Raw genomic sequence first — 27,446 nt, 5'->3', positions numbered from 1 at the left:
TACAGACTATCATGGCACTAAAGAAAAGGAGTACTTGTGGCACCTTAGAGACTAACCAATTTATTAGAGCATAAGCTTTCGTGAGCTACAGCTCACTTCATCAGATGCATATCGTGGAAACTGCAGCAGACTTTATATATACAGAGAGAATATGAACACTATGGCACTATCATTCCATGTCTGTCTTCCTAGTTAAGGGGATGTCACTTCTTTTCTTGCTGCCATTGTACATGTATATTGCCAAATTCTGCCACCAGAGGCATACACTCATCTCCTTTTATCTTTGCTGGGAATTGTGTGTGTGTGTGTGTATGTGTGTGTGTGAGGGCAGAATTTGGCCCAGGGCTTTTTAACAGCAAATATTTGTAAAGCTGGTGTTTGAAAATCACTTGAAGGTATTATAGTTGTTTTGATGAGTGGATAATTTGATTGACATTAACACTCTGAGCGAGCTGTTTACTAACAAGTGATAACTGTTATTTGGTTGGCATTCAAACTGGTTGAGCTTCTGGTGAGACATGGGTTTGTACTGTCAGAAGTGATGGTGTAGGACTTGTTTGTTGCAGCAGGTGGACCTTTAGTGACAAAACTGAACCAAATTAGTGACCACTTTAAAAGTTTTTGGTTTCCTCCTTCAAAAGAGCTAGTCTACTCCACTCATCTGTGCTCCCTTCTCCAACCCCCGCCCCCAAGAAATACTGTTCAGCTGACTGCTTGATAGAGCAGTAGTGAAACTCTGTATTAGAAAAGACGAATTTTAGTTCCTTTATATTATCCTTTTCCACTGTCCTCTAATCTTTCCTCTGTTTCATACATGTATGGTAAAGTTAAAGGGGTAAAGCTTGATTCAGAGTTAGCTCATGTCTAGCTGTGTAGGATGAAATCCTGTTGGAGCATTGTTGATGTATGAGGAATTTATTAAATGCATATCTTCTATTTGTTAACAATGCTTTCTCCACTCTTAATTCTGTTTTTCATAACACCTTTTCCAGCTCTTTGCTAGCTTCAGCTACATTGTTCTTTCTCTGGGATTCACAGTGAAATTCATAGAGTTTAAGGCCAGAAGAGACCATTAAGTCATCTAATCTAACCTGTATATTGCAGGCTACTAAATTTCACTCCTGTAGCGGGCCCAATAATTTGTGTGTGACTAAAGCATATTTTCCAGAAATGTACCCAGTCTTGATTTATAAACATCAAGAATCCACCACTTCCCTTTGTAGTTTGTTCCAGTGATTAATCCACCTCACTGTTAAAAATTGGTGCCTAATTTCTGACTTTTGAGCCCTTTAGTACATGGTATTTTCTCCCTGTAAAGGTACTTAAGCTGTGTAATCAAGTCACCTTTCAATCTTTTTGATCTTCTTAAGTCTCTCACTGGTATTTTCTGCAGCCCTCAAATCATTTTTATGGCTCTTTTCTGCACCCTCTACAATTGTACAACATTCTTTTAAAAATGTGGCCACTAGAATTGTATGCAGTATTCCAATTTCATTCTCATCAATGTCCCTACTTCTACTCACTGCTCCCCTGTTTATACATCGAACGATCGCATTAGCCCTTTTTGCCATACCATCGCATTGGGAGTGCATGCTATTTATTATTAATTATTATTATTATTGTTATTATTTGGATGATGATCATGTCTAGGAGCTCCAGTCATGGAACAGGACCCTATTGTATTAGGTTCTGTACAAACAGAGAACAAAGATGGTTCTTGCCCCAAAAGTTTATAATCTAAGTATAAGACAAGAAACAACAGATGTATACAAACTGACCAACAAGGAAGTACAAGGAAAGAGAGAATATTGGCTGGCATAGTAAGCTGTGGTTTCAGCACACCAGCTATTCTAACCCATAAATCCTTTTCAGAGACTCTGCTGTCAGGATACAGACCCCATTCTGTAGGTATGGCCCGCATTCCTTGTACGTAGGCGAGGCTCCTGCATGTGTCCCACTTTTGCTTTTTGCCTTCAAAAGGCAAAAGCTGGACACATGCAGGAGCCTCGCCCCTTTGGGGCCACATCCCTGCTCCTCCTCATCCCTGATGCCCCACTCCCTGCTCCTCCTCTTCCCCAAGACCTCACCCTCTGCTTCTCCTCTTCCCCCTGAGGACCTGCCCTCTTACCAGGCCAGAAGCCTGAGCTGGGCTGTGGTAAGAGCTGCCCAGGGAGCCCAGGCCGCTCTGGGGAGCCCTGGACCCTTCACCTGCCCTGAGCTATGATCATTCCTTGTAACTAGTAGGGCCTCATGGTGAGGGGGGCTAAGGCCCACCTCAACTCCCCCTCCAGGAAGAGGCCGGCACTGCCCCTGAGCTTTGGGCAGCCGCAGAGCAGCACCACAGGTAATCCGGGACAAACATTGTCCTGGAGTCATTCGGACCGGGACTTGAACTCTGTATTTCAGGACTGTCCTGACTAATGTGGTACAGGTGGTCACCATAGTACCTAGATATACAACTTTTCATTTGTCTGTATTAAAACATATTTTGTTTGAATGGGCCCAAGTGATCCACGTCGCTCTGTATGACTGCCCTGTCCTCATCATTATTTACCACTCCTCCAATCTTTGTCATCTACAGATTTTATCAACAGTGATTTTATATTTACTTCCAGGTCATTGATTAAAATGTTGAATAGCATTGGACTTAATCCCAGTCCCTGCAGAACCCCACTAGAAATACCCCTCTTCAGTAATGATTTCCCTTTGATGACTACTTTTTGAGATCTGCCAGTTAGCTAGTTCTTAATCTGCTTAACGTTTGTTTTCTTGATATTAGATAATGCCAATTTTTAATCAGAATGTCAGGTAGTACTAAGCCCAATGCCTTACAGTAGTTTAAACTAATTTTATATAACTATTACTATATCTACATATCTATATTGATATAAGTATGTAACTATATTCGATAACTTTATTGCAGTTATCTTTAGCAACCAAACTTGTAATCTCATCAAAGAACGAAATCAGGGCTATTTTTCATAAACCCTGTTGACGAGCTTTAATTATATTCATATCTTTTAATTCTTTTTCAGTTGAATCCCATATCAGCTTTTCTATTGTTTTGCCTGGGATTTGTGTTAGACTATCTAGCATCTAGTTACCTGGATCATCCTGTTTGCCTTTTTTGAATATTGGCATATTATTAGCACTCTTCCACTCTTATGGAATTTTCCTGGTATTCCAATATTTATTAAAAATTAGCGTCAGCAGTCTAAAGATCTTCTCACCTAGCTCTTTTAGGAAACTTGGGTGCAAGGTTATCTAGGGCCTGCTAATTTTAAAACTTTTATCCCTAGTAGAGGTTGTCTAACAAAGGAAAAAGGGAATTCTGTTTTGTAGAGGATTTCAATATTTTGAAATTTGGTTTAATCCTGATTGGGAAATTTGGTTTCATTCCCTGCCTGAGTTCCATCAGAACTTTGGCAAAATTAGACTGTCTCTGGAAAAGTTCCAATTTTGTTGCATAGGCAAATTCTGACGAAGGATTGTTTTGCTAGTGTTGTGCTGACCAGCTCTACTCCTTAGCTGATAATGGCCTGGAAGTTTGTTCATCGTTGTCATATGATATTAGTATATCATCCTCCTTCTTTCCAAATATAGAACAAAATATTTATTGAGCACTTCTGCCTTTTCTGTGTCATTATTAACAATCTTACCCTTTCCATATAGCAGTGGATCTATACCATTATTAGGATTTCTTTTGTTCCTAATATACTTAACTCCTTTTTATTGTCCTTTGCCCTGTCAGCCCTGGATTTTCCCTGTTGTTTTTAACTTCCCTTATAATTGTTCTGCACCCTATAACTTCTGATTTATATTGATGCTATCTTTCTTCCCTTTCCCCCATTTGTTATATTTTGCTTTTTTATTTCTAGTTGCAGCCTTCACTTTGCCACTGAACTAGGATGGGCTTGTAGCCAAAGTTGTCCTCTTTCTTGATTTTGGAATTATGGCTTTTTGGCCATCTGATGAACTCTTCTTAAAGAGCTCCCAATTTTCATTCACATTTCTGTCTAAATTGTTCTCCCAGTCAATTTTGCCAATAATTTTCCTTTTGAAGCATCATGAGTGTGTATATTTCTGGTTGGAACTGTCCTCTCTTTGCCCATATTGAATGCAATCAGGCCATCTTCACTGGTTCCTAGGCAACTGCCAACTTCCAGTCCAGTGATTAATTTATCATAAAGAAGTCATAAAGAAAATAGTTACCTTATGTCGGATGCAATACTTTTGGTGTTAGAAAAATTATCATCCACAATTTTTCCTACTGGCTATGTGAGATCTCTACCATATGTCTCCCAAACAGTGCTTTTTGGGGTGTAGTAATGGCAATATTACTTCTTTCCAAAGAGTGTGTTTAGAGGAGATCTTAGCAGATGTGTGTTTAGTACTTCTGTGGGACTAGCACTAATTGGAAAGTGAAGTGACCAACAGGGATCTCCTACAATATTCTGCATTCCTTCCAACAGCTGGACCACTATGTAAAGATACTTTGGGCCTTATTTGCAGAGCTGCGCAGCTCCAGCAGCTGATATTGAAGACAACTGCACTTCTGAACATCAGGCCACATGTAAATTCAATTAATACGTAAATTAGAATTGGTTGAACTATCCATTTTGAATTTAGCTCTTGTTGGGTAGCTAATCAGTTGTAAACTCATCCCAACTTTCTGGGAATTAATTCATTATTTGTAAGTAGAGGAAAGATGGGTCAGTGGCTAGCTGAGGATTTGGGAGAGTATCACTGGGCTCTTTGTTTGTGAACTAGTTGATAGGATTCATTTAGTTTTTCTAAAATGGCTTTAATTTGTTTAGCAGTTTTGCGGTTTTATAAAATAAAGCAGTGTCTCCTTCTACTTCCCCCAGTTTCAAAAGGCTGTTGGGTCATTCTCTACAATGGAATGGCTTTACTTTCCACATTGTCTTGTCATATATCTGAGAATGATACATTTTATAATATGCCTAGGCACAGTGTGCTGAATTAAGTGCTCGTCCTTATTTCCTCGTGTATATAGATTGAAATCAGACCCATAATCAAGCAATAAGACTTTACAGACACTTCTCCTAGTTTATTATTGCAGATCTCGGGTAATGTAATAAGTAAGGCATCAGACAGAAGCGCATGTGAATAGCTGCTTGAGAAGCACAATAATCCTTGGAAGTGCAATGTAAATAAAAGTTTATTTATAAATAAAAATGAGGCAAAATGAATTTATAAATAAAAACCAGTCAGAGCTTGACATTATGATGACATCTGGGTAGCCAATTAGAAAACTCTGTTTATAATCTAATCTTCTCTCCTAAAACTGGTTGATCACCTTTTTTGTTTGTTTCATTAAAATGTCAGGTTAACAGCATGATAGCAGAACACGGTGAATGTTTTTAGGACACTGGCAGTCTGCATGAAATTTGTATACTTAATAATGAACAGAGTGTGACCCTGGGTGCCTGTGGCAGCCCTCACTGAAAATACCAAGGTCAGGGCAGGCTACAAAAGGGAGAGCAGATATTCCCAAAACTGGTGGTTAACACTGAAGTTAAACTCACCAATGAGACACAAACTGTACCTCTGAGCCCCCACACTGGTTATCAAGAAGCAAAAAAAAGAAAGAAATTACACAGCCCCCTTTATTGCATTCTGGTTTTCTGGCTCCCAATCATCACATAGGTCCAGTACAGTGAGAAGTTATTTAAAAACTCTGCTCACTATACACAATGTTCTTCTGACCCCAAAGAGTCAGCCACGTTACCAGGTCAATATTAGTTTTGATCTTATCCAAAATACCACGCTGCCAGCCAATTGTTTAGTGTCTCAAACTAAAGGTTTAACATTAAAAAAAAAAAAAAAGAACAAGAAGAGAGTTGTTAAATGATAAAGCACTCAGATACATACAGAGACTTCACAGTCTATATGTCAGGTTCTTAGCAGTATTGGTGAGTTTGCTGGCTTGAAATTCTCTCTGGAATATATGCACAGCTCTTGGATGGGTCTGTCAGCTCTTTGTTCAGAGCTTCAGTTTGTCGCAAAGTTACTTCAGCAGTAAAAAGCAGGAATGAAGACAAAATGGAGATGATGCAGCTGCCCTTTATATTCCTTTTGCCATGTGGCTTGTACTTCCTATGTCCCAAATGCAAGCTTCACAGCACATGGCATGGAAAAGCCTCAGAGTTCTCTGCTCACACGCATACCACATGCCTTGCAGACTCATAAGGTGTAGTCCCTGGCCTTTCAGTGGGTTCATTGTACAGCTGATGACCCATCAAACAAGCTAGGTAGTGCTGATGCCAATCTGTCTAGGGGGGCACCCAGAAACACAGCACAAGTTTGGAAACATAGATATACCCTACATATCTATAACTCACAATACAAAGGTGATACAAACAAGATTATCATATTTAGTGAATTGTAACTTTTCCATGGATGCCTTACATGGTATATCTGGTAAGATTCATTGCACTTTTATAATATTGGTATCAACAATATCATAAAGTGTCTCCCATATTCCATACAGTGTCACACAGAGAAACACAGAAATTTACATAGTACATCTCTACCCCGATATAACACGACCCGATATAACATGGGTTCACATACAACGCGGTAAAGCTCCGACATGCTGCTCTGAGCAGTGTGTTAAGGGTGCCGGGCTGGGCCGGGGCCGAGGGGTTGGATAAGGGGCAGAGAGTCTTGGGGGCAGTCAGGGGCTCCCCCCCAGGGTCTGGGAGGCAGGAGCTGTGGGCGGGCACTTTTGGGGGCCCCGCAGTCCCAGAGTATTCTGGGAGATTAGCAGGGGGCCGGGAGCCGCCTGTTCTGCTTCCCTCGTCCCAGCCCTCGCCCCAGCCGTGTCGCTCAGGAGAGGGAGCTTGGGGGAAGAGATCCCCCCTGCATTCACCCCAGCCCCAGCCTGCTCCACTCCACCAGCTCCCAGCCGTGGCGCTCCGCTTCCCACTGCAGGTGAGTACGGGGGGCGTCCCTTCCCCAACCTCCCCACACTCACTGGTGGCGGGAAGTGGAGCACTGTGACTGGGAGGTGGCGGAGTGGAGTGGGCTGGGGCCATGTTGCTCCACTTCCCGCCGTTGCCGGTGAATGCCTGTCAGGGGGCGGGGGTGTGGATAGGGGTTGGAGCAGTCAGGGGACAGGAAGCAGGGGGGTTGGGTAGGGGGTGGGGTCCTGGGGGTGATTAGGGACAGGGGTCTCTGGAGGGGGCGGTCAGGGAACAAGGAACGGTGGGGGGGGGCAAAGCAAGTTCGGTATAACGCGGTCTCACCTATAACGTGGTGAGATTTTTTATCTCGCAAGGACCGCGTTATATCGGGGTAGAGGTGTAGTTAAAGAGCAACATAAAATACTTCATTGGAATAGTCTAATATCACTGCGTCAAATTTTGCCCCCTCTCCCCCCCCCCCCGTTGTATTGAATAGTATCTTGCTCCCAAGGTGTTACTCCCACTAATTTTAATGCAATTATTTGTGGCCCTCGTCAATGATAGGGTGTCAGAATCTGGCCCTTTGTCTTTACAAAATGATTCTCCCTGTGATTGACAAACCCTGTTTGGGCTTAATTTTTTCAGCTGATCCAAGTGTCATTCAGGCACTACAGCACGGGGAGCCGTATAAGCACGTAGACAGATAAATAGCAACTGCTGCAAGAGTTCTCCTTCGTGTGTGGATATCTTGACATAATCACCTGGGCTGGGATTTTTAAATGTGCATGTTGGAGTTAGATGTCCAGCTCCTAGGAAATTCAATGGCAGCTGCTGGGTACCTAACTCCCGGCTGCTGCCACAGCTACTGCTTCCATGGGGCTCTGGCGGTAATTTAGAGGGCCCGGGCTCCCAGCTACCGCAGTCGGGGTATTTAAAGGCCCTGCTCCATCTGGTTGAGGCCCCACCACCCCTGCTTAGGACCCCAGCCCTGTGTACCAGTAAGTCCCTTAAGTTACTTTCACCCCTGAGCATAATGCCACGGCATGATAGGGGTGCAATTGCCCTGACCCTTACAATTAAATAAAAAGCTCTTCTGGATTTCCCATCTATCTTCTCCCTTCCATGAGTTTTCCCATAGGAGGGGGCAATTGGTTCTTGGTTCTTAATTAGAAAAACCCAGGGCAACAGTAGGAGGATTCAAGTTCTGTCTAAATCCTAATGCAAAGTGGCTGCTTATCTTGAGTTGATTTGGAGACTGTTACAGATCAGATTACTTTGGAGCCCCTTTTGCACCATGACAAACACACACTGGAGCAACAATATTTATTTTTAGCTCCAAAAATAGTTTCCGTAAAGGAATAACTTGGCAGCTGTCCAGTCTCTCTATGTGGAAGGGGTGGAAATATTTACCTTGCTTGGTTTGAAGCTGAGCTTTACTCCTCACCTGGTGGTGGTAGAGTACTATTGCAACGTTCTGAAGCAGACTTTAACATGTATATGGTGTCAGTAAGTGCATGCATAGAATAGTGTAGAAGTAGAATTTTATATAGCACCTCTCATACTCAAGATATCCCAGAAGGCCTGGCAAAACAGCAGATTAGTAAGCATAACAACAGTTCATGCTTAACTTTGGACACCAAGGACCAGATCGTTAATGGGTGTAAATCAACAGCGAGAGATCTATTTACACCAGGTTAAGATGTGGGCTAGGAGCTTTTTAGTCAATTTTTCTTATCAGAATTTTCTTCTACAGTTTTCAGAAAGTACCACTAAGGTCTTCTACTTCCACACAGATTACTGCCAGAGATGCTACCTTTATCAGAAAGGTGGTGTAGTTTGTACTCTGCTGTATTGTCTATATATCTTAGGTATTTAAATGGCCCACATTATCAAACTATTTTAGCACTGATCTTTAATGAATATACCCTCACAAAACCCTGGGAAAAATATGGAAATAATATTAGTCCCATTTTACAGATAGGGAACTGAAGCACAGAGGGCTCAATGGTGGGATCCACACAGGGACTTCAGTAGGTTTCTATGATTTCTTTTACAATTGCAAATGAACAAGAGATTTTAATGAATCTGTTAACTGGCCACCCAGCTGTTCTCAGCTAGCAGTTTACCACAGGCATCATGGCCGAGGCGGATTCTGAGTAGGCACTTGAGGAAAGACAGGGCACTGGCTTTGAGTCAGCACAGGGAGCGCATTTAATGCTTTTTGTGCACTGGCGATTGTGGGAGGTGAGCACTCTGAGAGATGCAGTTTAAATTACCTTTGTGGGGCAGGATGGTCTCTCCTTTTATTGCACTTGTCATCCCTGTGGAGAATTCTGTTTCTTTTCTTTTTAATTATCTAAAATCCTAAAGGAGAAGTTCTCCGGGAAATTCTGATGGTCAAGAATCAGCTTTCTTGCCATCTCTTGGGGCAAGATTGTGAATTAGGTACAGCTCAGAGCAAGGAGTCCTGTGAGAGTGTTGCCACCCCACGAGGGGCCCTAGGAGGTATGCCTACGATATAATTTGATGCTTGCTTATATCAGTAGTCCATGTCTACACTGCTAGCTAGGGGTTGTGATGCTGAGCTCACTCACACATGCTTATGCTAGCTTGATGAAAGCTAGTGTGAGTATATTGTAGTGCAGCTGTGATAGCATGGGGAATGCTGGCATGGCTCAGCCGTGCCAAATATGTACTCACGGGGTTCAGGTGGGTTCGCACTTGGCACGGCTATGTTGTGCTGCAGCTGCTTGTGTGACTGTGGCTACACTATTTCATACCTATGCTAGGTCTCAGTGAGCTAGCCTGAGTGTGTGTACGTGGACTGTGAATTGCCCCAAGCTTGTAGTGTAGATGGGGCCTCAGTGATGACTTGCCTCATGGCTCTGCTGTAACGAAGGCATGTTGGGAGTGCCTGCCTATGCCTGAATCCAGAGTCCAAGTAGCCCATGCAGAAGTGTCGGGGACTGGTTTTACTCCCCTTTAATCCCTTCCTCGGGCATTTAGTCCTAGTCACAGTCTTGTTTGCATTTGTTTTTAGGGATCTGAGAAGAAAATTTCAGAAGAATGAGGTTGGGAACCCTCTTTCTCTTCTCACATGTCTGGTATTATGCTTTAACTGTCTGAAGAGTTCCACTGAGATTTTCTGTCTGCCCTCCCTCCCCCCGCAGCTAGGCGTGCTGCAGGTGTGAGAGGAGGCCACTGGCAGGAGAGGAGGTGAATATAACAGTCACTACCTTCCCTGGCTGTACCAACATCATCATGCAGCAAGGTGGATTGATTTAAATCAAGGTGATTTAAAGGATGATTTAAGCCAGCAACCAGGAAACCTTGATTTAACTCATCTTGTTTTGCATTTGTACTTTTGTTATTTTCCTAAAGAAAGGTTGATTCTTGTCACGGTTCCTCCCCCACTCTGAACTCTAGGGTACAGATGTGGGGACCTGCATGAAAAACCTCCTAAGCTTATCTTTACCAGCTTAGGTCAAAACTTCCCCAAGGTAACAAATATTACCCCCGTTATCCTTGGAATGGCCGCTACCACCACCAAACTGATACTGGTTACTGGGGAAGAGCTGTTTGGACGCGTCCTTCCCCCCAAAATACTTCCCAAAACCTTGCACCCCACTTCCTGGACAAGGTTTGGTAAAAAGCCTCACCAATTTGTCTAGGTGACTACAGACCCAGACCCTTGGATCTTAAGAACAATGAACAATCCTCCCAACACTTGCACCCCCCCCTTTCCTGGGAAATGTTGGATAAAAAGCCTCACCAATTTGCATAGGTGACCACAAACCCAAACCCTTGGATCTGAGAACAATGAAAAAGCATTCAGTGTTTTACAAGAAGACTTTTAATAAAAAAATAGAAGTAAATAGAAATAAAGAAATCCCCCCTGTAAAATCAGGATGGTATATATCTTACAGGGTAATTAGATTCAAAAACATAGAGAACCCCTCTAGGCAAAACCTTAAGTTACAAAAAAGATACACAGACAGAAATAGTTATTCTATTCAGCACAATTCTTTTCTCAGCCATTTAAAGAAATCATAATCTAACACATACCTAGCTAGATTACTTACTAAAAGTTCTAAGACTCCATTCCTGTTCTGTCCCCGGCCAAGACGACTACAGACAGACCCTTTGTTTCTCTCCCTCCTCCCAGCTTTTGAAAGTATCTTGTCTCCTCATTGGTCATTTTGGTCAGGTGCCAGCGAGGTTACCTTTAGCTTCTTAACCCTTTACAGGTGAGAGGAGCTTTCCCCTGGCCAGGAGGGATTTCAAAGGGGTTTACCCTTCCCTTTATATTTATGACACGCCCCCCAAATCTCAGCTAGGGTGAAACACTGGCTGGGATTTCTTCCTGGAGCTCTAGGAAAACAGAGTTAATAAGACACATGCATCTCTAAATATACTACCAAGTACATAAAGACTAACAATATTTTCCACATCTCAAGGACGATTTTAACCAGTTGATTCTGGGAAACTTTCACGGGAGAGTGCATCAGCCACTTTGTTAGAAGCTCCTGAGATGTGTTGGATGTCGAAATCAAAATCCTGGAGAGCTAAACTCCACCGAAGAAGTTTTTTGTTAGTTTCTTTGACGGTGTGAAGCCACTTTAGTGCAGCATGGTCGGTTTGCAGGTGGAAACGCCGTCCCCAAACATATGGGCGTAGCTTTTCCAGAGCGTAGACAATGGCATAACATTCTTTTTCAGTGACTGACCAGTTGCTTTCCCTCTCAGACAGTTTTTTGCTGAGAAACACTACAGGGTGGAATTCTTGATCAGGTCCTTTCTGCATTAAAACTGCTCCCACACCACGCTCGGATGCATCTGTGGTTACTAGGAACGGTTTGTCAAAGTCTGGGGCCCTTAGTACAGGGTCAGACATGAGTGTCGCTTTAAGCTTGTTAAAGGCCTTCTGACACTTTCCGGTCCACTGAACAGCATTTGGCTGTTTCTTTTTGGTTAGGTCTGTCAGTGGGGCAGCGATTTGGCTGTAGTGCGGTACAAATCGTCTGTAATAACCGGCCAAGCCTAAGAAGGATTGAACCTGTTTCTTTGACTTTGGGACAGGCCACTTTTGGATAGCATCCACTTTGGCCTGTAGGGGGCTGATAGTTCCTTGACCCACCTGGTGTCCAAGGTAAGTCACTCTGTTTAGGCCTATTTGACACTTCTTAGCCTTAACAGTTAGTCCTGCCTCCCTTATGCGCTCAAGGACTTTTTGTAGATCTTCCAGGTGGTCTGCCCAGGAATCCGAAAATATGGCCACATCGTCAAGGTAGGCGACTGCATATTCTCCTAATCCCGCTAGGAGACCATCTACAAGTCTTTGGAAAGTGGCGGGTGCATTTCGCAGCCCGAAAGGGAGTACATTAAATTCATACAGCCCGAGATGTGTGATGAAGGCTGACCTTTCCTTGGCAGATTCATCTAGCGGTACCTGCCAGTACCCCTTGGTTAAGTCCAAGGTAGAGATGAACTGGGCCCTTCCCAGTTTCTCTAATAGTTCATCTGTGCGTGGCATGGGATAGTTGTCTGGGCGAGTTACAGCATTTAGCTTACGGTAGTCCACGCAAAAACGTATTTCCCCATCTGGTTTGGGAACTAGAACCACTGGAGATGCCCATGCACTTTCAGAGGGGCGGATTACACCCATCTGTAACATATCCTGGATCTCCCGTTCTATAGCAGTTTTAGCTTGAGGAGACACCCGGTAAGGTTGGACCCTAATTGGGTGAGCATTACCTGTGTCAATGGAGTGGTATGCCCGTTCAGTCAGTCCTGGGGTGGCTGAGAACGTTGGCGCGTAGCTAGTGCACAGCTCCTGGATCTGCTGTCGCTGCATACGCCCAAGGGTCATGGAGAGGTTCACCTCTTCCACACCACCAGCACATTTCCCTTCGTAGTAAACACCTTCAGGCCACTCAGCGTCGTCTCCTCCCTGGGCTGTAAACTGACAAACCTTTAATTCTCTGGAATAAAAGGGCTTTAGAGAATTAATATGATACACCTTAGGCTTTCGGTTGGAGGTGGGGAATGCTATGAGATAATTAACAGCTCCCAGGCGCTCCTGGACCACGAATGGCCCTTCCCACGATGCTTCCATTTTATGGGCCTGGAGCGCCTTTAAGACCATGACCTGGTCTCCTACTTTGAAGGAACGCTCTCTGGCATGTTTATCATACCAGGCTTTTTGCTCTTTTTGAGCATCCTGTAAGTTTTCTCTAGCAAGGGCTAAAGAGGTTCGGAGGGTGTTTTGTAGGTTGGTTACAAAGTCCAGAATGTTAGTTCCTGGAGAAGGTGTAAATCCCTCCCATTGCTGCTTCACCAACTGCAATGGCCCCTTAACCTCACGGCCATATACAAGTTCAAATGGGGAAAACCCTAAACTGGGATGTGGTACAGCTCTGTAGGCAAAGAGCAACTGCTGCAATACTAGGTCCCAATCATTGGAGTGCTCATTTACGAATTTACGTATCATGGCCCCCAAAGTTCCATTAAACTTCTCCACCGTGCCATTTGTTTGATGATGGTAAGGAGTGGCAACCAAGTGATTTACCCCATGAGCTTCCCAAAGGTTTTTCATAGTTCCTGCCAGGAAATTAGTCCCTGCATCTGTGAGGATGTCGGAGGGCCAACCTACCCTGGCAAAAATGTCTGCTAGTGCCTGGCACACACTTTTAGCCCTGGTGTTGCTTAGAGCTACTGCTTCCGGCCATCGGGTGGCAAAATCCATGAAAGTCAGTATGTACTGCTTTCCTCTGGGTGTCTTTTTCGGAAAAGGACCCAGAATATCCACAGCTACTCGCTGAAATGGAACTTCAATGATGGGGAGTGGCTGGAGAGGAGCTTTGACCTGGTCTTGGGGTTTTCCCACTCTTTGGCACACCTCACAAGACTGGACATAGGTAGAAACATCCTTGCCCATTCCCTCCCAGTGGAATGACCCCCCCAAACGGTCTTTGGTCCTGTTCACCCCAGCATGGCCACTAGGGTGATCATGGGCTAAGCTCAAGAGCTTGGCCCGGTATTTAGTTGGAACTACCAACTGTCTCTGAGGATGCCAGTCTTCCTGGTGTCCCCCAGAAAGAGTTTCCTTGTATAAAAGTCCTCTTTCTACAACAAACCTGGATCGATTAGAAGAGCTGAGAGGCGGTGGGTTGCTCCGTGCCGCCGTCCAAGCTCTCTGGAGGCTTTCATCTGCTTCCTGTTCGGTCTGGAACTGTTCCCTTGATGCTGGAGACATCAGTTCCTCATGGGATTGTGGACCTAGGCTTGGTCCCTCTGGAAGCGATATAGGGGATGGAGCTGTTTCTGTTGACTGTGAACCGCTCTCCGCTGGTGCACTATGTTGGGATTCAGGCTCCGGCTGAGCCTCTTGTGTAGGGTTATCGGCTGCTGCCAGTTCAGGTTCGGTGGGGCCCTCTGGTGTTGAGGTTGCAAGTACTGGATTCAGTGCTGACACGGGGTCTGGTGTTGGTTGTTTGGCTGGTTCCGGTTCTGGGACTGGTTCCGTCTGGGTCTCTGGGACTGGATCTACTACTGCTGTTGCAGACATTGGCCTGGGGTCCAGGTCCATCACCTCTGACTGGGTCCTGATAGAAGTTTCCGGAACAGAGCTAGGCCTCACGGCTTGTTTAGCCTGGTTGCGGATGACCATTCCCACCCTCTTGGCCTGCTTCACATGATTGGCCAAGTCTTCCCCCAACAGCATGGGGATGGGATAATCATCATAGACTGCAAAAGTCCACATTCCTGACCAGCCCTTGTACTGGACAGGCAACTTGGCTGTAGGCAAATTGAAAGAGTTGGACTTGAAGGGTTGAATCGTCACTTGGATCTCTGGGTTGATTAAATTGGGGTCCACTAAGGAAGCATGGATAGCTGACACTTGTGCTCCGGTGTCCCTCCACGCGGTGACCTTCTTCCCGCCCACACTCACAGTTTCCCTCCGCTCCAAGGGTATCTGGGAGGTATCTGGGCCTGTGGACCTCTGGTGTGATTCCGGTGCAATGAACTGTAATCTGTTGGGGTTCTTGGGGCAGTTGGCCTTTACATGCCCCAGCTCGTTACATTTAAAACATCGTCCAGCTGACGGGTCACCGGGGCGAGGTGGGTTGCTGGAGAACGGGGTGGTGGGACGATAAGGGGTCTGGAGGGTTCTTTGGGAGGTAGGTGGGGCTTTGGGCGGCCCCCGGTAATAGGGTGTGGTCTGGGGTGGTCCCTTCTGGTCTCCGCTCCAACTGCGACCAGTTTTCTTCTTCTCTGCCACCTCCACCCATCTGGCTCCAATCTCTCCTGCCTCAATTACAGTTTTGGGTTTCCCATCTAGGATGTATCTTTCTATTTCCTCAGGAACACCCTCTAAGAATTGTTCCATTTGCATTAGGAAGGGCAAATTTACTGGAGATTCAACACTTGCTCCTGATATCCAGGCATCCCAATGTTTTACAATGTGGTAGGCATGTCGGGTAAATGACATGTCTGGTTTCCACCTTAGGGCTCTGAACCTCCGACGAGACTGCTCGGGTGTTATCCCCATTCTGACTCTCGCCTTGGATTTAAACAGTTCATACTTGTTCATGTGTTCTTTAGGCATTTCAGCTGCCACCTCAGCTAAGGGTCCACTGAGCTGCGGCCTCAGCTCTACCATGTATTGGTCAGTAGAGATGTTGTACCCAAGGCAGGCCCTTTCGAAGTTTTCTAAGAAGGCCTCAGTATCATCACCTGCCTTGTAGGTGGGGAACTTTCTGGGATGGGAAGTGGTACCTGGAGAAGGATTGCTAGGGTTTGTTGGTATATTCTGCTGGGCCTTTATCCTCTCCATCTCCTCCACATGCTTCCTCTCTTTTTCCTTCTCCTCCTCCTTCAGCCGCATGAGTTCTATCTGTCTTTCATGTTCCCTTTGTTTTTCCTCAGCCTGAAATTTGGCTAATTCCAGCTGTAGTCGAGCTGAGGATTTGGCCATTCTAACCTCTCTGTTTTTAACTAACTTTACACCCGAGGTTTAGAAATAAACAAACAAAACTTGGCTGTAAAATTTTGCTGTGCTGGAATAGAATACCTATTCTCTGATAGTGATTGTCAGCCTACAGAAAAAGACAATTCCCTTGTCTCTGCTCTGGGCCCAAATTAAAGCAAAAAACCTCCAACTACTTGGAAAACTGCTTACCCAGCCCAAAGAAAAAAAAAATTTCTTTTCAAACCTGTGCTCCTTGTAAAACAAAACAAAAAAATCAAAATCCTAAAAAAAAACCCTGCCACTTTTGTCTCCAGGCAAATGGGTAGAGCACACACCCCCTATTTACTTTTAGGAAGAAAAGAAAAAAAAAAACAAACCTCTGGGTTGGAAGACTGTGAATTTCCCTGCAGGAGTTAAGTACCCTGCCTCTAGGCAAAGAAAACCTGCAATTCACAAGATAATCCCCTTTTGTCTCTGCTTGGCCACAAAGCAGAGAGAAACCAAGCTGCTTTCAGTTTCAAAGCTGCCTTCTGGACTTCCTAAAAATTCCTTTTTAAAATCTGTATTTCTAGTTCAAAAAATCTCAACTGGATCTCAAAATGATTTCAGGTTAATCCCACCACTGTGCCACCATGTCACGGTTCCTCCCCCACTCTGAACTCTAGGGTACAGATGTGGGGACCTGCATGAAAAACCTCCTAAGCTTATCTTTACCAGCTTAGGTCAAAACTTCCCCAAGGTAACAAATATTACCCCCGTTATCCTTGGAATGGCCGCTACCACCACCAAACTGATACTGGTTACTGGGGAAGAGCTGTTTGGACGCGTCCTTCCCCCCAAAATACTTCCCAAAACCTTGCACCCCACTTCCTGGACAAGGTTTGGTAAAAAGCCTCACCAATTTGTCTAGGTGACTACAGACCCAGACCCTTGGATCTTAAGAACAATGAACAATCCTCCCAACACTTGCACCCCCCCCTTTCCTGGGAAATGTTGGATAAAAAGCCTCACCAATTTGCATAGGTGACCACAAACCCAAACCCTTGGATCTGAGAACAATGAAAAAGCATTCAGTGTTTTACAAGAAGACTTTTAATAAAAAAATAGAAGTAAATAGAAATAAAGAAATCCCCCCTGTAAAATCAGGATGGTATATATCTTACAGGGTAATTAGATTCAAAAACATAGAGAACCCCTCTAGGCAAAACCTTAAGTTACAAAAAAGATACACAGACAGAAATAGTTATTCTATTCAGCACAATTCTTTTCTCAGCCATTTAAAGAAATCATAATCTAACACATACCTAGCTAGATTACTTACTAAAAGTTCTAAGACTCCATTCCTGTTCTGTCCCCGGCCAAGACGACTACAGACAGACCCTTTGTTTCTCTCCCTCCTCCCAGCTTTTGAAAGTATCTTGTCTCCTCATTGGTCATTTTGGTCAGGTGCCAGCGAGGTTACCTTTAGCTTCTTAACCCTTTACAGGTGAGAGGAGCTTTCCCCTGGCCAGGAGGGATTTCAAAGGGGTTTACCCTTCCCTTTATATTTATGACAATTCTCATTGATCTGTAACAAGTAAAACATGTTGATTTGCAACTAAATGTAGCCTTTAGACTAAATTTGGTACTCTCTTTTGTTAACCACGAGGATGCACTATATCTGTACACATTTACTTAATAAATTATATAGCTTAACACACATTAATTCAGATTCTTAATTTTTGCGTCCTTATCGTGTTAGAAAATAGTGAATGGTGCATTTCTTATTTACTGGATGATGTTGAAATTTTTACTCGTGACTTGTGTCAAGCTGCATTTGGACAGAAATTGGAATTAAATTAATAATGTGCAAAACCAACATTTAATAGTTTTTATTAATTAAATAAGTACCTTAAATGTGCTGGATATTTAAGAAAAAATAAGTAAGTTTATCACAATATGTTTTGCATTTAAAACTAACTGATTTAGTAAACAAAGCAAAGCAAGTATTATCTATAGTTAGTGCATTGAACTGATTGTTTCTTGTCACAATGTCCTTCAAGGTTTCAGGCTTTGTCTACACTCGCACTTCTGTTGGTAATACTTTTGTCAGTCAAGGATGTGAAAAACACACACAAAAGTTTCACCGACAAAAGCAGGGGATGCTCTCCCACCAACATAGCTACCACCGCTTGTTAAGGGTGGTTTAATTGTGCCAGAGGGAGAGCTCTCTCCCACCAGAATAGAGCAGCTACCCGGGAGACCTTACAGCAGCGCAGCTGGAGCAGGACATCTGTGCCACTGTAAAGTCCGTAGTATAGACAAAGCCTTAGAATTAGTAAATCTCATCCTCTCACATCTAGTTTTTATTCATAGATTGGAAGAAGAAAACAAGCTTTCCTGGTTTTTCAACTCCCTGTTGTTTTCTTACATTTGAATGAACTCATTATTGAACTGAATTGAACTGATTGAATAAATTGAAATGAAGAAAATATTCACTCTGCCCTTGCAGAAGAGGCTACTGTTGTAAAAAGCTGGCTTAGCACTTCAGCAACACTAGCTGCTGGGATGCTTAGCCAGTGACTTTCACTAATCCACTGGTATGACTTTCTTTAAAACTTCAGCAGCAAACATGATTGGCTTAATATTATTTTTTATTTAAATGATTTTAATACATTATGGTAAGCTTAGGCCTTAAGAGAGGCTGTCATAATTTCAAATTTAATTTTAAATAGATTTATTTTTGAAAATAAAATATGTTTAAATGAACATAATCAATTTTAAATGAATAAATTCTGATGTTTTTTAAAAAAATAGTTTTTTAAAAATAATAGATTTTTAAAAATCCACTCCAAAATGCAGTGTTACTTCCCAGCATGACACTTAGAGCATGAAGCACAGTTAAATTGTGTTAAATTCCTCGCAGCAGGTAAAATGGGATTTTAGCTCAAAGTATGTAACTGTGGTGTTGGGAACAACTTTTGAGATTTGTACAAGATGGTTCAAGACTAGACACAATGTAACTACCACAAAGACATTTGCTGCATTTCCTGCTGCCAGAGGGATTGTTTACCTGAATGTTCTATTTAGACAATGGACTTATGTAGTAGCTGGTCTTTTCACAGGGAAAAAGTGTTCAATTTTAATATTCTGTTTGACTTCATAGAGGAAGTCGTCATTCTCGGTTATTCACAAAGCTGCATTGCTACAATGTAGGATGCTTGAGTAGTAGACTGTGTAGTACTTTGGAATACACTGCGTTGCACTGCTGTACAGTTTTGCTTAAAGTTGTTTTATAAACCTAAAGCTAGTAACCCCAACAAACCAGAGCAGTGTAAACCAAACTGAGGAAGACTATCACTCAGAAGTGGGATGAATAGATTTGGATGATTCAGATCCATACAGTATTGGATGTGCCTTTGCTGATGATGATCCTGAATTGCTTTTCAAAAGAATCTTCTTTCATACCTTACTGTGTGATGATTATAATTATTTATTTGTATTGTAGCGCCTAGGAGCCCCAGTCATAGACCAGGATCTTTTGTGCGAGACGCTGTACAAACAGAACGAAAAGACAGTTCTGCCCTGCAGACCTTACAGTCCAAGGAATGTGACTTTTACATGTGACTGACATTTCAGTTCCATAAAGAAATGTATGACAAAATGCCATTACTTAGGGCTAGCTCCTGCTAGTTAGGTACAGCCTGGGGAAGGGAGCAGAGCATTACAGCACCCCCCCAGCAGTCCACCCCCGCAGCAGTCCACATAGAACTGCTCTTTAGAGGCTTGGGTGAAATGACTTAGTGATCTCAGTTTCATTTCTAATGAACTAGTGTCCCCATCGTACTGTTGTGCCATCGTTGGCAATCTCAGCAGAAGGGCCAAGTGACCGAGTAGGACTGTGAATAAAATAACCTATTACTCCCTCTGGGTTTGAAGTCCAGATCGTAGGGCATTTCTGGGAAGCGTAGGGAAGCTTGCTCTGCTCCTTCCCATGTTGTGCCTGGTCTGTGGATAAGCAGAAGAATTCAGACACCACAACTGTCATTCTGGTACCCTTCACAAGCAGTTTAAATTGCTGTAAAACTTGTCGCTGAAATGGGGAGGTGGTTCTGAGATCTAACAGTACGGGTTAGAGCTGGGCATTGTGTGAGTAGAAATTTTGCAAACTTCCTCACCAATCCAGGGGCATGCACTAGCCTGGAACTGCGACACACTTAACTATTCCAGCACTAGGCCTCTTTTGAGCAGAAGTTGCCAGTCGTACCGAATGGGGTGATGGTTTGGATTTGGACAAATATTAAGTAAGTACTCAGTTGAAGTCACCCACTCTCATTTTCACTTGCAATCTGAGAAAGGACCTGAAACCAGATCTGCACTGGTGAAAGACTAGTGCAGGATACCCATGGGCTGCCAGCTCCTTTCAGCAAATATGTTAATCACAGGCCAGCTTTGATTTTTCCTGACAGGAGGAAATCATACATTCAACCACTACTGATAGCATAGAAAGCTCTGAATGTAGCAAAACCGACTCAGTGTGTATTCTCTGCATGCCATGGTAGATTCTGCTGCTCAGTGCTTAGGGCGTGACAGAAAGAAGGGGAGCAGAAGGGCTGGTGGTTCTGTAACACTATAGATCAATTAGCCAACTGACTTGCACAGGATTACATAGCAGTAATGGAGTCCATCCCTGGGAACCTTCTCTGTGCCCAGGCCAAAATTTGGCCCATATGCAGTTGCTAAAGCATAGATCCCAGAACCGGATATTTTTGGGGAGCATACGGGTTGCCAGTCAAATCGTTTCAGTAAGACACATGTTAAAAGATGCAATCCATATTTATAGTTGGGAGAGGTACCTGCAGGTCCATAACTGTTCACCATTTTACCATTTACAGGTGACAAGAAGTACATCATGGGACCAAAGCTTTCCACTCTCGATGCCACTGTCTTTGGGCACCTGGCTCAAGCAATGTGGACATTACCAGGGACTAGACCTGAGAGACTAATCAAAGGTAAGACAATCTTAGAGATTTGGACATCTCTTTTGGTAGCATTCTCTGCTTGTAGGACTAGGGCAGGCTTTCAGGGGGATCTCATTATAATATGCAGGAAAACACTGTCAGGATCATATGACATTTGAAGACAGAATGAGCCTAGAAGTTCAGCTAGAGTGTCCTGTCTTTTGATGTACTCTGTACTTTTGATGTTTTTCTGTCCAAAGGTGCCTTCATTTCCCCCCATGAAATTCTTCACATTAGTTGCTCCTATTGCTGTACTTGGTAGCTTACACACTACAGCACTCTGTTTAAATAAATTTGGCCTTTGCTCTGTTAATTAATTAATGTTCGCAAAGTGTTTGATAATGAAATCACTATGGGCTAGATTATGCCTCTCTTGCTTACACTGAGTAGTATCATACTCTGCAAGTAGTCCCAGTGAAATCAGAACCTTAATGGCTACTGCAGATACAGGGAAAGGAAGGAGCCCATCTTCACTTTTGGATCCCAAGGTAAGTTTGCAGAACTAGCAGTTAGAAAAAAACCCACCCTTTTACTGGTAAGCTGAGCACATTTGATCTGGAGTCATAGATGCATGATAAATATGAAGGTTCCCGCCCCGAGCCATTGATGAAAAACACTGCATATAAGAGCTGGGTGTTGTTGTTGTTATTGTTATATGCTTCTCTTCTATGACTTTGATCTCTGAAGGATCTCAGGGAAAATCTTAGGGGACCCATGAATTTCAAGAATTAGCCTTATGTTGATTGAAACCCATCTGCCCTACCAAAATAATCAGATGGACACACCCATTCCCTACAATACAGTACTCTCCAGTCTGACTCCCCCTAACCAGACAGCTGCTCATGCTATGAAATACTGCACACACGTGTTTTTCCTGGATGTACTGTTGTGTTTTGTCCTTCACTGAGGTTTTTATAATATCTTCATAAATGTATAAGAAAAATACTTTCATTCCATCCCTAATGTGTACAATACCTAAGGGTGTGCTACAGTGACCATGTAAAAATTCTGTGTGTCAAATGCCAAATTTATCTTGCGAACAGTACTGCCATCTTGTGGTCCAAAACCAAAATTTGCCTCCAATTGCACGACATTCATTTAATAAGTACATAGAATATGTATGGCCAAATTCTGTCTTTGGATGCCAGGTTTGTACAAAATGCATAACAATTTTATTGTGACAGATTTATAAAATCAGTAATCTTTTTCTTTTGAGTCACATTCATGAAGATTAATTCTAATTGCTTAACTTTATAGCTACGCTCATACATAATCCTTTCATTTTGACCCTGCTTACCACAGGTATGTTAATCAAGTCACAACCATTTGCATTTTTCATTTGATTGAACTCGTAAACAGTACCGTTACTATGTTTGATCGCATCTTAGCCTTTTGGAAAGAGGTCTCTAATGCCTCCCTGGAAACAAGCCAGGAAGATTTCTTTGAAGACCACTCCTGTGAATTTTCTTTGCAGTAAACATTGTCACAGGATTAATGATTAGGAGTATTTACACTGGCTTATTTTACTGTGTTGCAGGTGAACTGATTAACCTTGCTATGTACTGTGAAAGAATAAGGAGGAAATTCTGGCCAGAGTGGCACCAGGACGACGATAACACCTTTTACGAATCTGAGGAAAGTAGTGAAGCTAGCAAGACTCACACCCCATTGCAGGACTTCAGCTTTTATTCAAGGACAGAAACATTTGATGAGGAGGGGACAGAGAACAGTATTTCCCAAACTCCTGACACAGATTATACTGGACACTCGCTCTTCGATTCTGATGTGGACATGGATGACTATACAGATCACGCACAATGCAAGTAATGTATCCAAGCACCTCTCCATTTGTATCAGAAATGCCACTTCTTGGGACGAGTCCAACTTTCCCATGTTCATGCCAGTGTGGAAGAGATCATTGTGCTTGACACATTTCACATGGTACCTGGACTATTTCAGCCTTATTTCATTTTGTAAATCCATTCAGATGGAGCTTAGGTTAAACAATTAGAACAAGGCAAACAAGAGATCCAGAAGGTAGGAGGATCTTAGGCCTACACATTGCTCCCACTGAAAACAGATTCCAAAATCATGCGAGCAAACCGACCAGAGGTGGAACAGAGAGGTCACGAGAGCTGCTGTGTGTTGAGTTTCTCATCTTCACAGCAAGGGGTTGACAGAAAGGGAAAAGTGTTTATTGGAATTCCCCTCTCCCCTCTTGGTAAGCAGTGATTTCACTGTATTAATGCAACAGGATGCCAGGGCAACTTTACTCAACAGCTTCTTGCACTCTGGGTGTGTACGTTATGTGTATAAGAGAGGAGTAGGGGTTTGGTCTCCAGTGCACAGACTGTCAATCAATAAAGGCAAGAAGAAAATGTGCTCATGAAAAAAGCAACATTTTATAATTCCTATTCTGTACAATAGCTTGAAATCTTTCAGTTTTATAACTTTTTTAGTTGAAAGGGAGACTTCAGAGTATTTTAAATTATTACCTAATAATCCCTCAGAAGATTGTTTAGGAGTCTTGGCTAAACCCCATCTCAGGTATATATATATACTCTGCCCATCCAAATTCCCCTTGCAGTTTCGATTATATCAAGTGTTCTTTCCACTTCCTGGTGAAAACTGTTGTGTGGTATTGTTAGATACTGTTAAGTTAAACACCTAAAGTGCACCACCCCGGAGTCAACTGCATTGCAGTGCTGGACACTTCAGTCTCTCTAGTTTTTGTGTATCAGTTGGAAAAGTTTGCGAAGCACTGTGGAGTGCTGCCGGGTATAAGATGCTATGTAAATTCAAAATACCAGATCCTCAGAAGTGCCAGAGCAGAACTCAACATGCCTTAGGGTGAAGGCTAGGTAGGTCATCTATATTGGGTCTAGAGCCCCTGACGCACTCCCTATAACCAGGTGGGTGGGAATGTGTAGAAGGGAACTTGCTGGCTATGCCAGTTCTGTAGCCTGTGTGGATTTCCCCATGCCAGACTGGATGCTGACACTGATTGACTGATTTCAGGCAGAGAAAAAGCATATGAGGAATTAAAGTATGTCAAGATGTTTGTAAATATATTTAAGAAAAATCAGATTTTGGGTCCACAAATCTTGATGGTGTCCCTCAAAATGTTTTAAGCATGGCTTTCGTGGTTTAGGAAAAAAGTTGTTACGTGAACAGGACCACTTTGCAACATTATTAATCATGCAGCTGATAAATAACTTGTTCCTGTATCTTGTATTCTGGGAAGCTAAGGGTAAAAGGGGCAGTTGAGGACTCTTCTCATGATTGTTACTGCTTCTCCCAATACTGAGAATTCAAAATAAATGGAGGAGTTTCCCAAAGCTTTAAAAGAAATCTTTTCACTAATTGTGAAGACCCCCTTCCAGCTCGGAGTCCTTTGATTGTTCCAGGGAATCACAGAGCTGGCTGTGGATCTGGAATGGGAGAGTCACAGTTCACACGTGGCGATCCACAACCAGCCTGGTGGCTGCTCCTTGTGTTTAGGTGGGAACAGCTATTATGAAGACAGCAGATGGCTTGCGTAGTGTGGGATGCATAGTTTTGTGTTTGTTTCTTAAAATAGGCCAGACATTCCTTTGAAGTCATGCGTCTATCAAACATTTCCAATCTCATGGATGAGTACTATTCATGAAGTGAATCTGAGCTATAGTTGACTTGCAGATGATGGAGAGGAAGGTGCAAACCAAGCATTTAGGAACCTTGTCAGCAAACTAAGTACAAAACACAGGACACAAAGGGTAAAGCCTTGGGACTAAAAGGACAGACACGCTTGGTCAGAAATGCCTTTGAAACCCCACAGATCATTCAACCTAGGTGTTACACCTGAAGAAATTCAGATGTTGAAATCTGACCACAAGAATCACATTGGACAGGGGAATTTTGTTCTTTAAAAACGTCAGATATGACCCTGGTTTATATCTGTTTTGTTTGTTTTGTTTATATATTGATTTAACTTTCAAAGCTCTTTATTTGAAGTCAGTGGTTTTTTCAACTTTTTGATGTTAGGAGCTTGAGTTTCAGGTCTGGAGTCCACTGCTGAAATGGATGTGTCACAGCAATAAGATACTGTAGCTAAAAGATTAACCTGAGTTATAAGGCACTTGCATCTTCCCCAGATGCAGAGGCTGACAAATCTGCCTGTGACTGTGGTCCGTCATAAAGGGAAAGGACCCAATCTGACCAGAATTCTAAAGGTTAACTTTCCCCCTCTAAATTCATGGGGTCTGATTCTGATGCCACATTGCTGTAAACAGCAGTAACCACTGAGATGAGTGAAGTTAGACTGATGTAAAAGCAGTGAGAGAGCAGCATTCTGTCCATCATGTTCTTAGGTATCCAAATTCTTTCTAATTCCAGACCTCAAGCCTATCTGAACAGAATCTCCCTTATAACTGTATGATATATTCTCTACCTTCATACAGTACTAGACTCATTTTCACTCAGAATGGCAAATAAAAACCTAGTTAGAGGATATGATTATTGGTGTCTTCCCATCTCTGGGGAGAGTGAAAAATAAAAGCACTCTGGAGACTTTCGCTACAAATGACTAGAATGCTAACAAGGTTCCCTGCCCCCACTGTTGTGCAATCTCATGCATTTTGATGCTTCCATACATACACCTTGGAGAGAGGTGGCTGGAGCAAAATCATTAAAAATCTGTGTCATGTCTTGTGACAAACACTTGCTGGAGGTGGCTTTTAGATATTAGAAACCCCACACAACAGCAGGAATGGAAGAGGGAAGGGGATTGAACTTAGATGGCCTATTCTGGGTATCTCCAGTACTTAGAATTCTGTATTACAGAGGCAGGCAAACAGCGTGGGGAGAAAATTCATATTCATGTGAGTAAAACTTACTTATGCAAGTTTTCCCATTGAAGTCACAGAAACAGTGCCTCCAGTTAGAACAGTGTAAACCTGGAACACCTTCCTGGATTGAAACTGGTCTAATAATGTCGGGCAATATTTGGACCAATGGTCTGCTGTATCAACAGGTTCATGTGAAATCAATAGGACCACTTGAATAAAAATTGCTACTCTTAGAATTGCACATTTAGTCCCTAAAGAAGGAGGAAGTGTACTTTAGATAGAAGTATCTCCCACTGAAATTGAGGTTGGAAAAATAAGTTGTGCAACAGTCACTTTATGAGCTAAGATTTTTATTTTTATTTTTATTCTGAATATCCACAAATTTTCCAGTGAAGGCTTAACTTGAAACTAACAAGTGCAGTAACACATTTTGTCTTAGGAAAGTAACATTTAAAAAAAATTTGTAAGGATCCAAAGAGACAACAAATGCAGCAGCCCTTGCCAGTATCAGCTGCAATTTTCTAGCTGCACTGATCTATGTATTGATCAGTTGTGTGAATGTATTTACAACACATGCCATGCCTTTTGTTTCTTAGGAGCAACTCAGGTTTTTTAAAGGAGGAGGTTAGTAACATTTTCCTCATCATGGGTACCCTGGAAAAGTGTGCATTTTTGTTTTGATTTAAAATTTAGAAGAAATTTCAGAAACAATGTATGTATGTTAAATATACATGTATGTTGTATTTTCAAGGCATAACAGGAAATTTTTACCCTAATTTAACCTGTCCAGAAACAAATATCAGCTGTTTTTCCTGCTAGAACTGGTCAAAAAATATTTTGTTCACACTTTTTTTCAGTGGAAAATGCCTTTTGGCTAAAACAAATGCCTCTTCACAATAAATACATAAAAATAGTTTTGGTTCAAATCTTTAGTTTTCTGACAAACAAATTAGAAATTAAACATTGCATTTTTACTTTCCTGCTTCTTTTTACAATGGCAAAAAAGTGAGAGAAAAAGGCCACCCACCCCCTGAAATTCTTTTTTGGCAATTTTTGATTTTTTTGGTCAGAAATGCAAAATTTTCATTTCCTTCAAATTGTTTCAGGGAAAATACCTACGTCTTTTGACCAGCTCTCTGATGAAATATATCGAGTTGAAAACTGTCAAAGGGGCATTCCCCCCCCCCCTTCTGTGTTCTATACAGTTAATCTCCATTCTGTCACCTGATTTATTATCCTTGCCCTCACTATTACCAGTGACTCTTGTTCTTTGGCTGAGGAAGCCTGGCAAAGATTTTCTGTGGAGCCTCTCAGCAAAGAGACACACGGAATGGGTCTAAGGGCCTTCAAGTCACTCTGGAAACAGTCACTATCTTGCAGGATGAGACACTACATGCACTGCCTGCATAGCAGTCATAGTCCATGCTGGCTCAGTGCAAGAGATTGGCCCTGGGAATCTCTAGGTCTGTAATGTAGGATACTGAAACTGGGGCATCCAGAGTATTCTTTACTAGAGGAGTATAATGGATTAGAATGTTGGATTACTCATTAATGAATCAGTATCAGTCCCTCTGAATTTGATTGTGGCCCAGATTGTGCCCCCTCCCTCCCGGTCCATATATGGAAGAATCTTCCATACGTCAATCTCCCCTTTTCTTTACAGAAAGGAGGCTCACATAGGTGCCTCTCTTGCTCCACGCATCTCTTCCCTGGCTGCTGTA

The 27,446-nt window shown here is 42.8% G+C and overlaps 1 protein-coding gene across 4 annotated transcripts in view; it reads left to right on the top strand.

Annotated features, from left to right (window-relative positions):
- FAXC (failed axon connections homolog, metaxin like GST domain containing) overlaps nt 1-26,511 on the top strand; it is a 48,371-nt gene extending 21,860 nt beyond the window's left edge. For 2 of the 4 annotated variants that reach the window (XM_084624789.1, XM_084624788.1), the window contains exons 6-7: nt 20,774-20,890; nt 22,437-26,506. In XM_084624789.1, the coding sequence (XP_084480915.1) occupies nt 20,774-20,890; nt 22,437-22,726 (407 nt within the window). In that variant the 3' untranslated portion in view covers nt 22,727-26,506. Of the gene's footprint in view, nt 1-20,773; nt 20,891-22,436 lie in introns of all 4 variants that reach the window. The other 2 variants (XM_084624791.1, XM_084624790.1) reach the window with 2 other exon arrangements.
- The last annotated feature ends 935 nt before the right edge of the window (nt 26,512-27,446 follow it).

This window comes from Lepidochelys olivacea (genome assembly GCF_965140295.1).
Source record: "Lepidochelys olivacea isolate rLepOli2 genome assembly, chromosome: 3".
NCBI classification, from domain to species: Eukaryota; Metazoa; Chordata; order Testudines; family Cheloniidae; genus Lepidochelys; species Lepidochelys olivacea.
The sequence above is the reverse complement of the archived record's forward strand: the minus strand, read 5'-3'. Positions and strand labels throughout refer to the sequence as shown.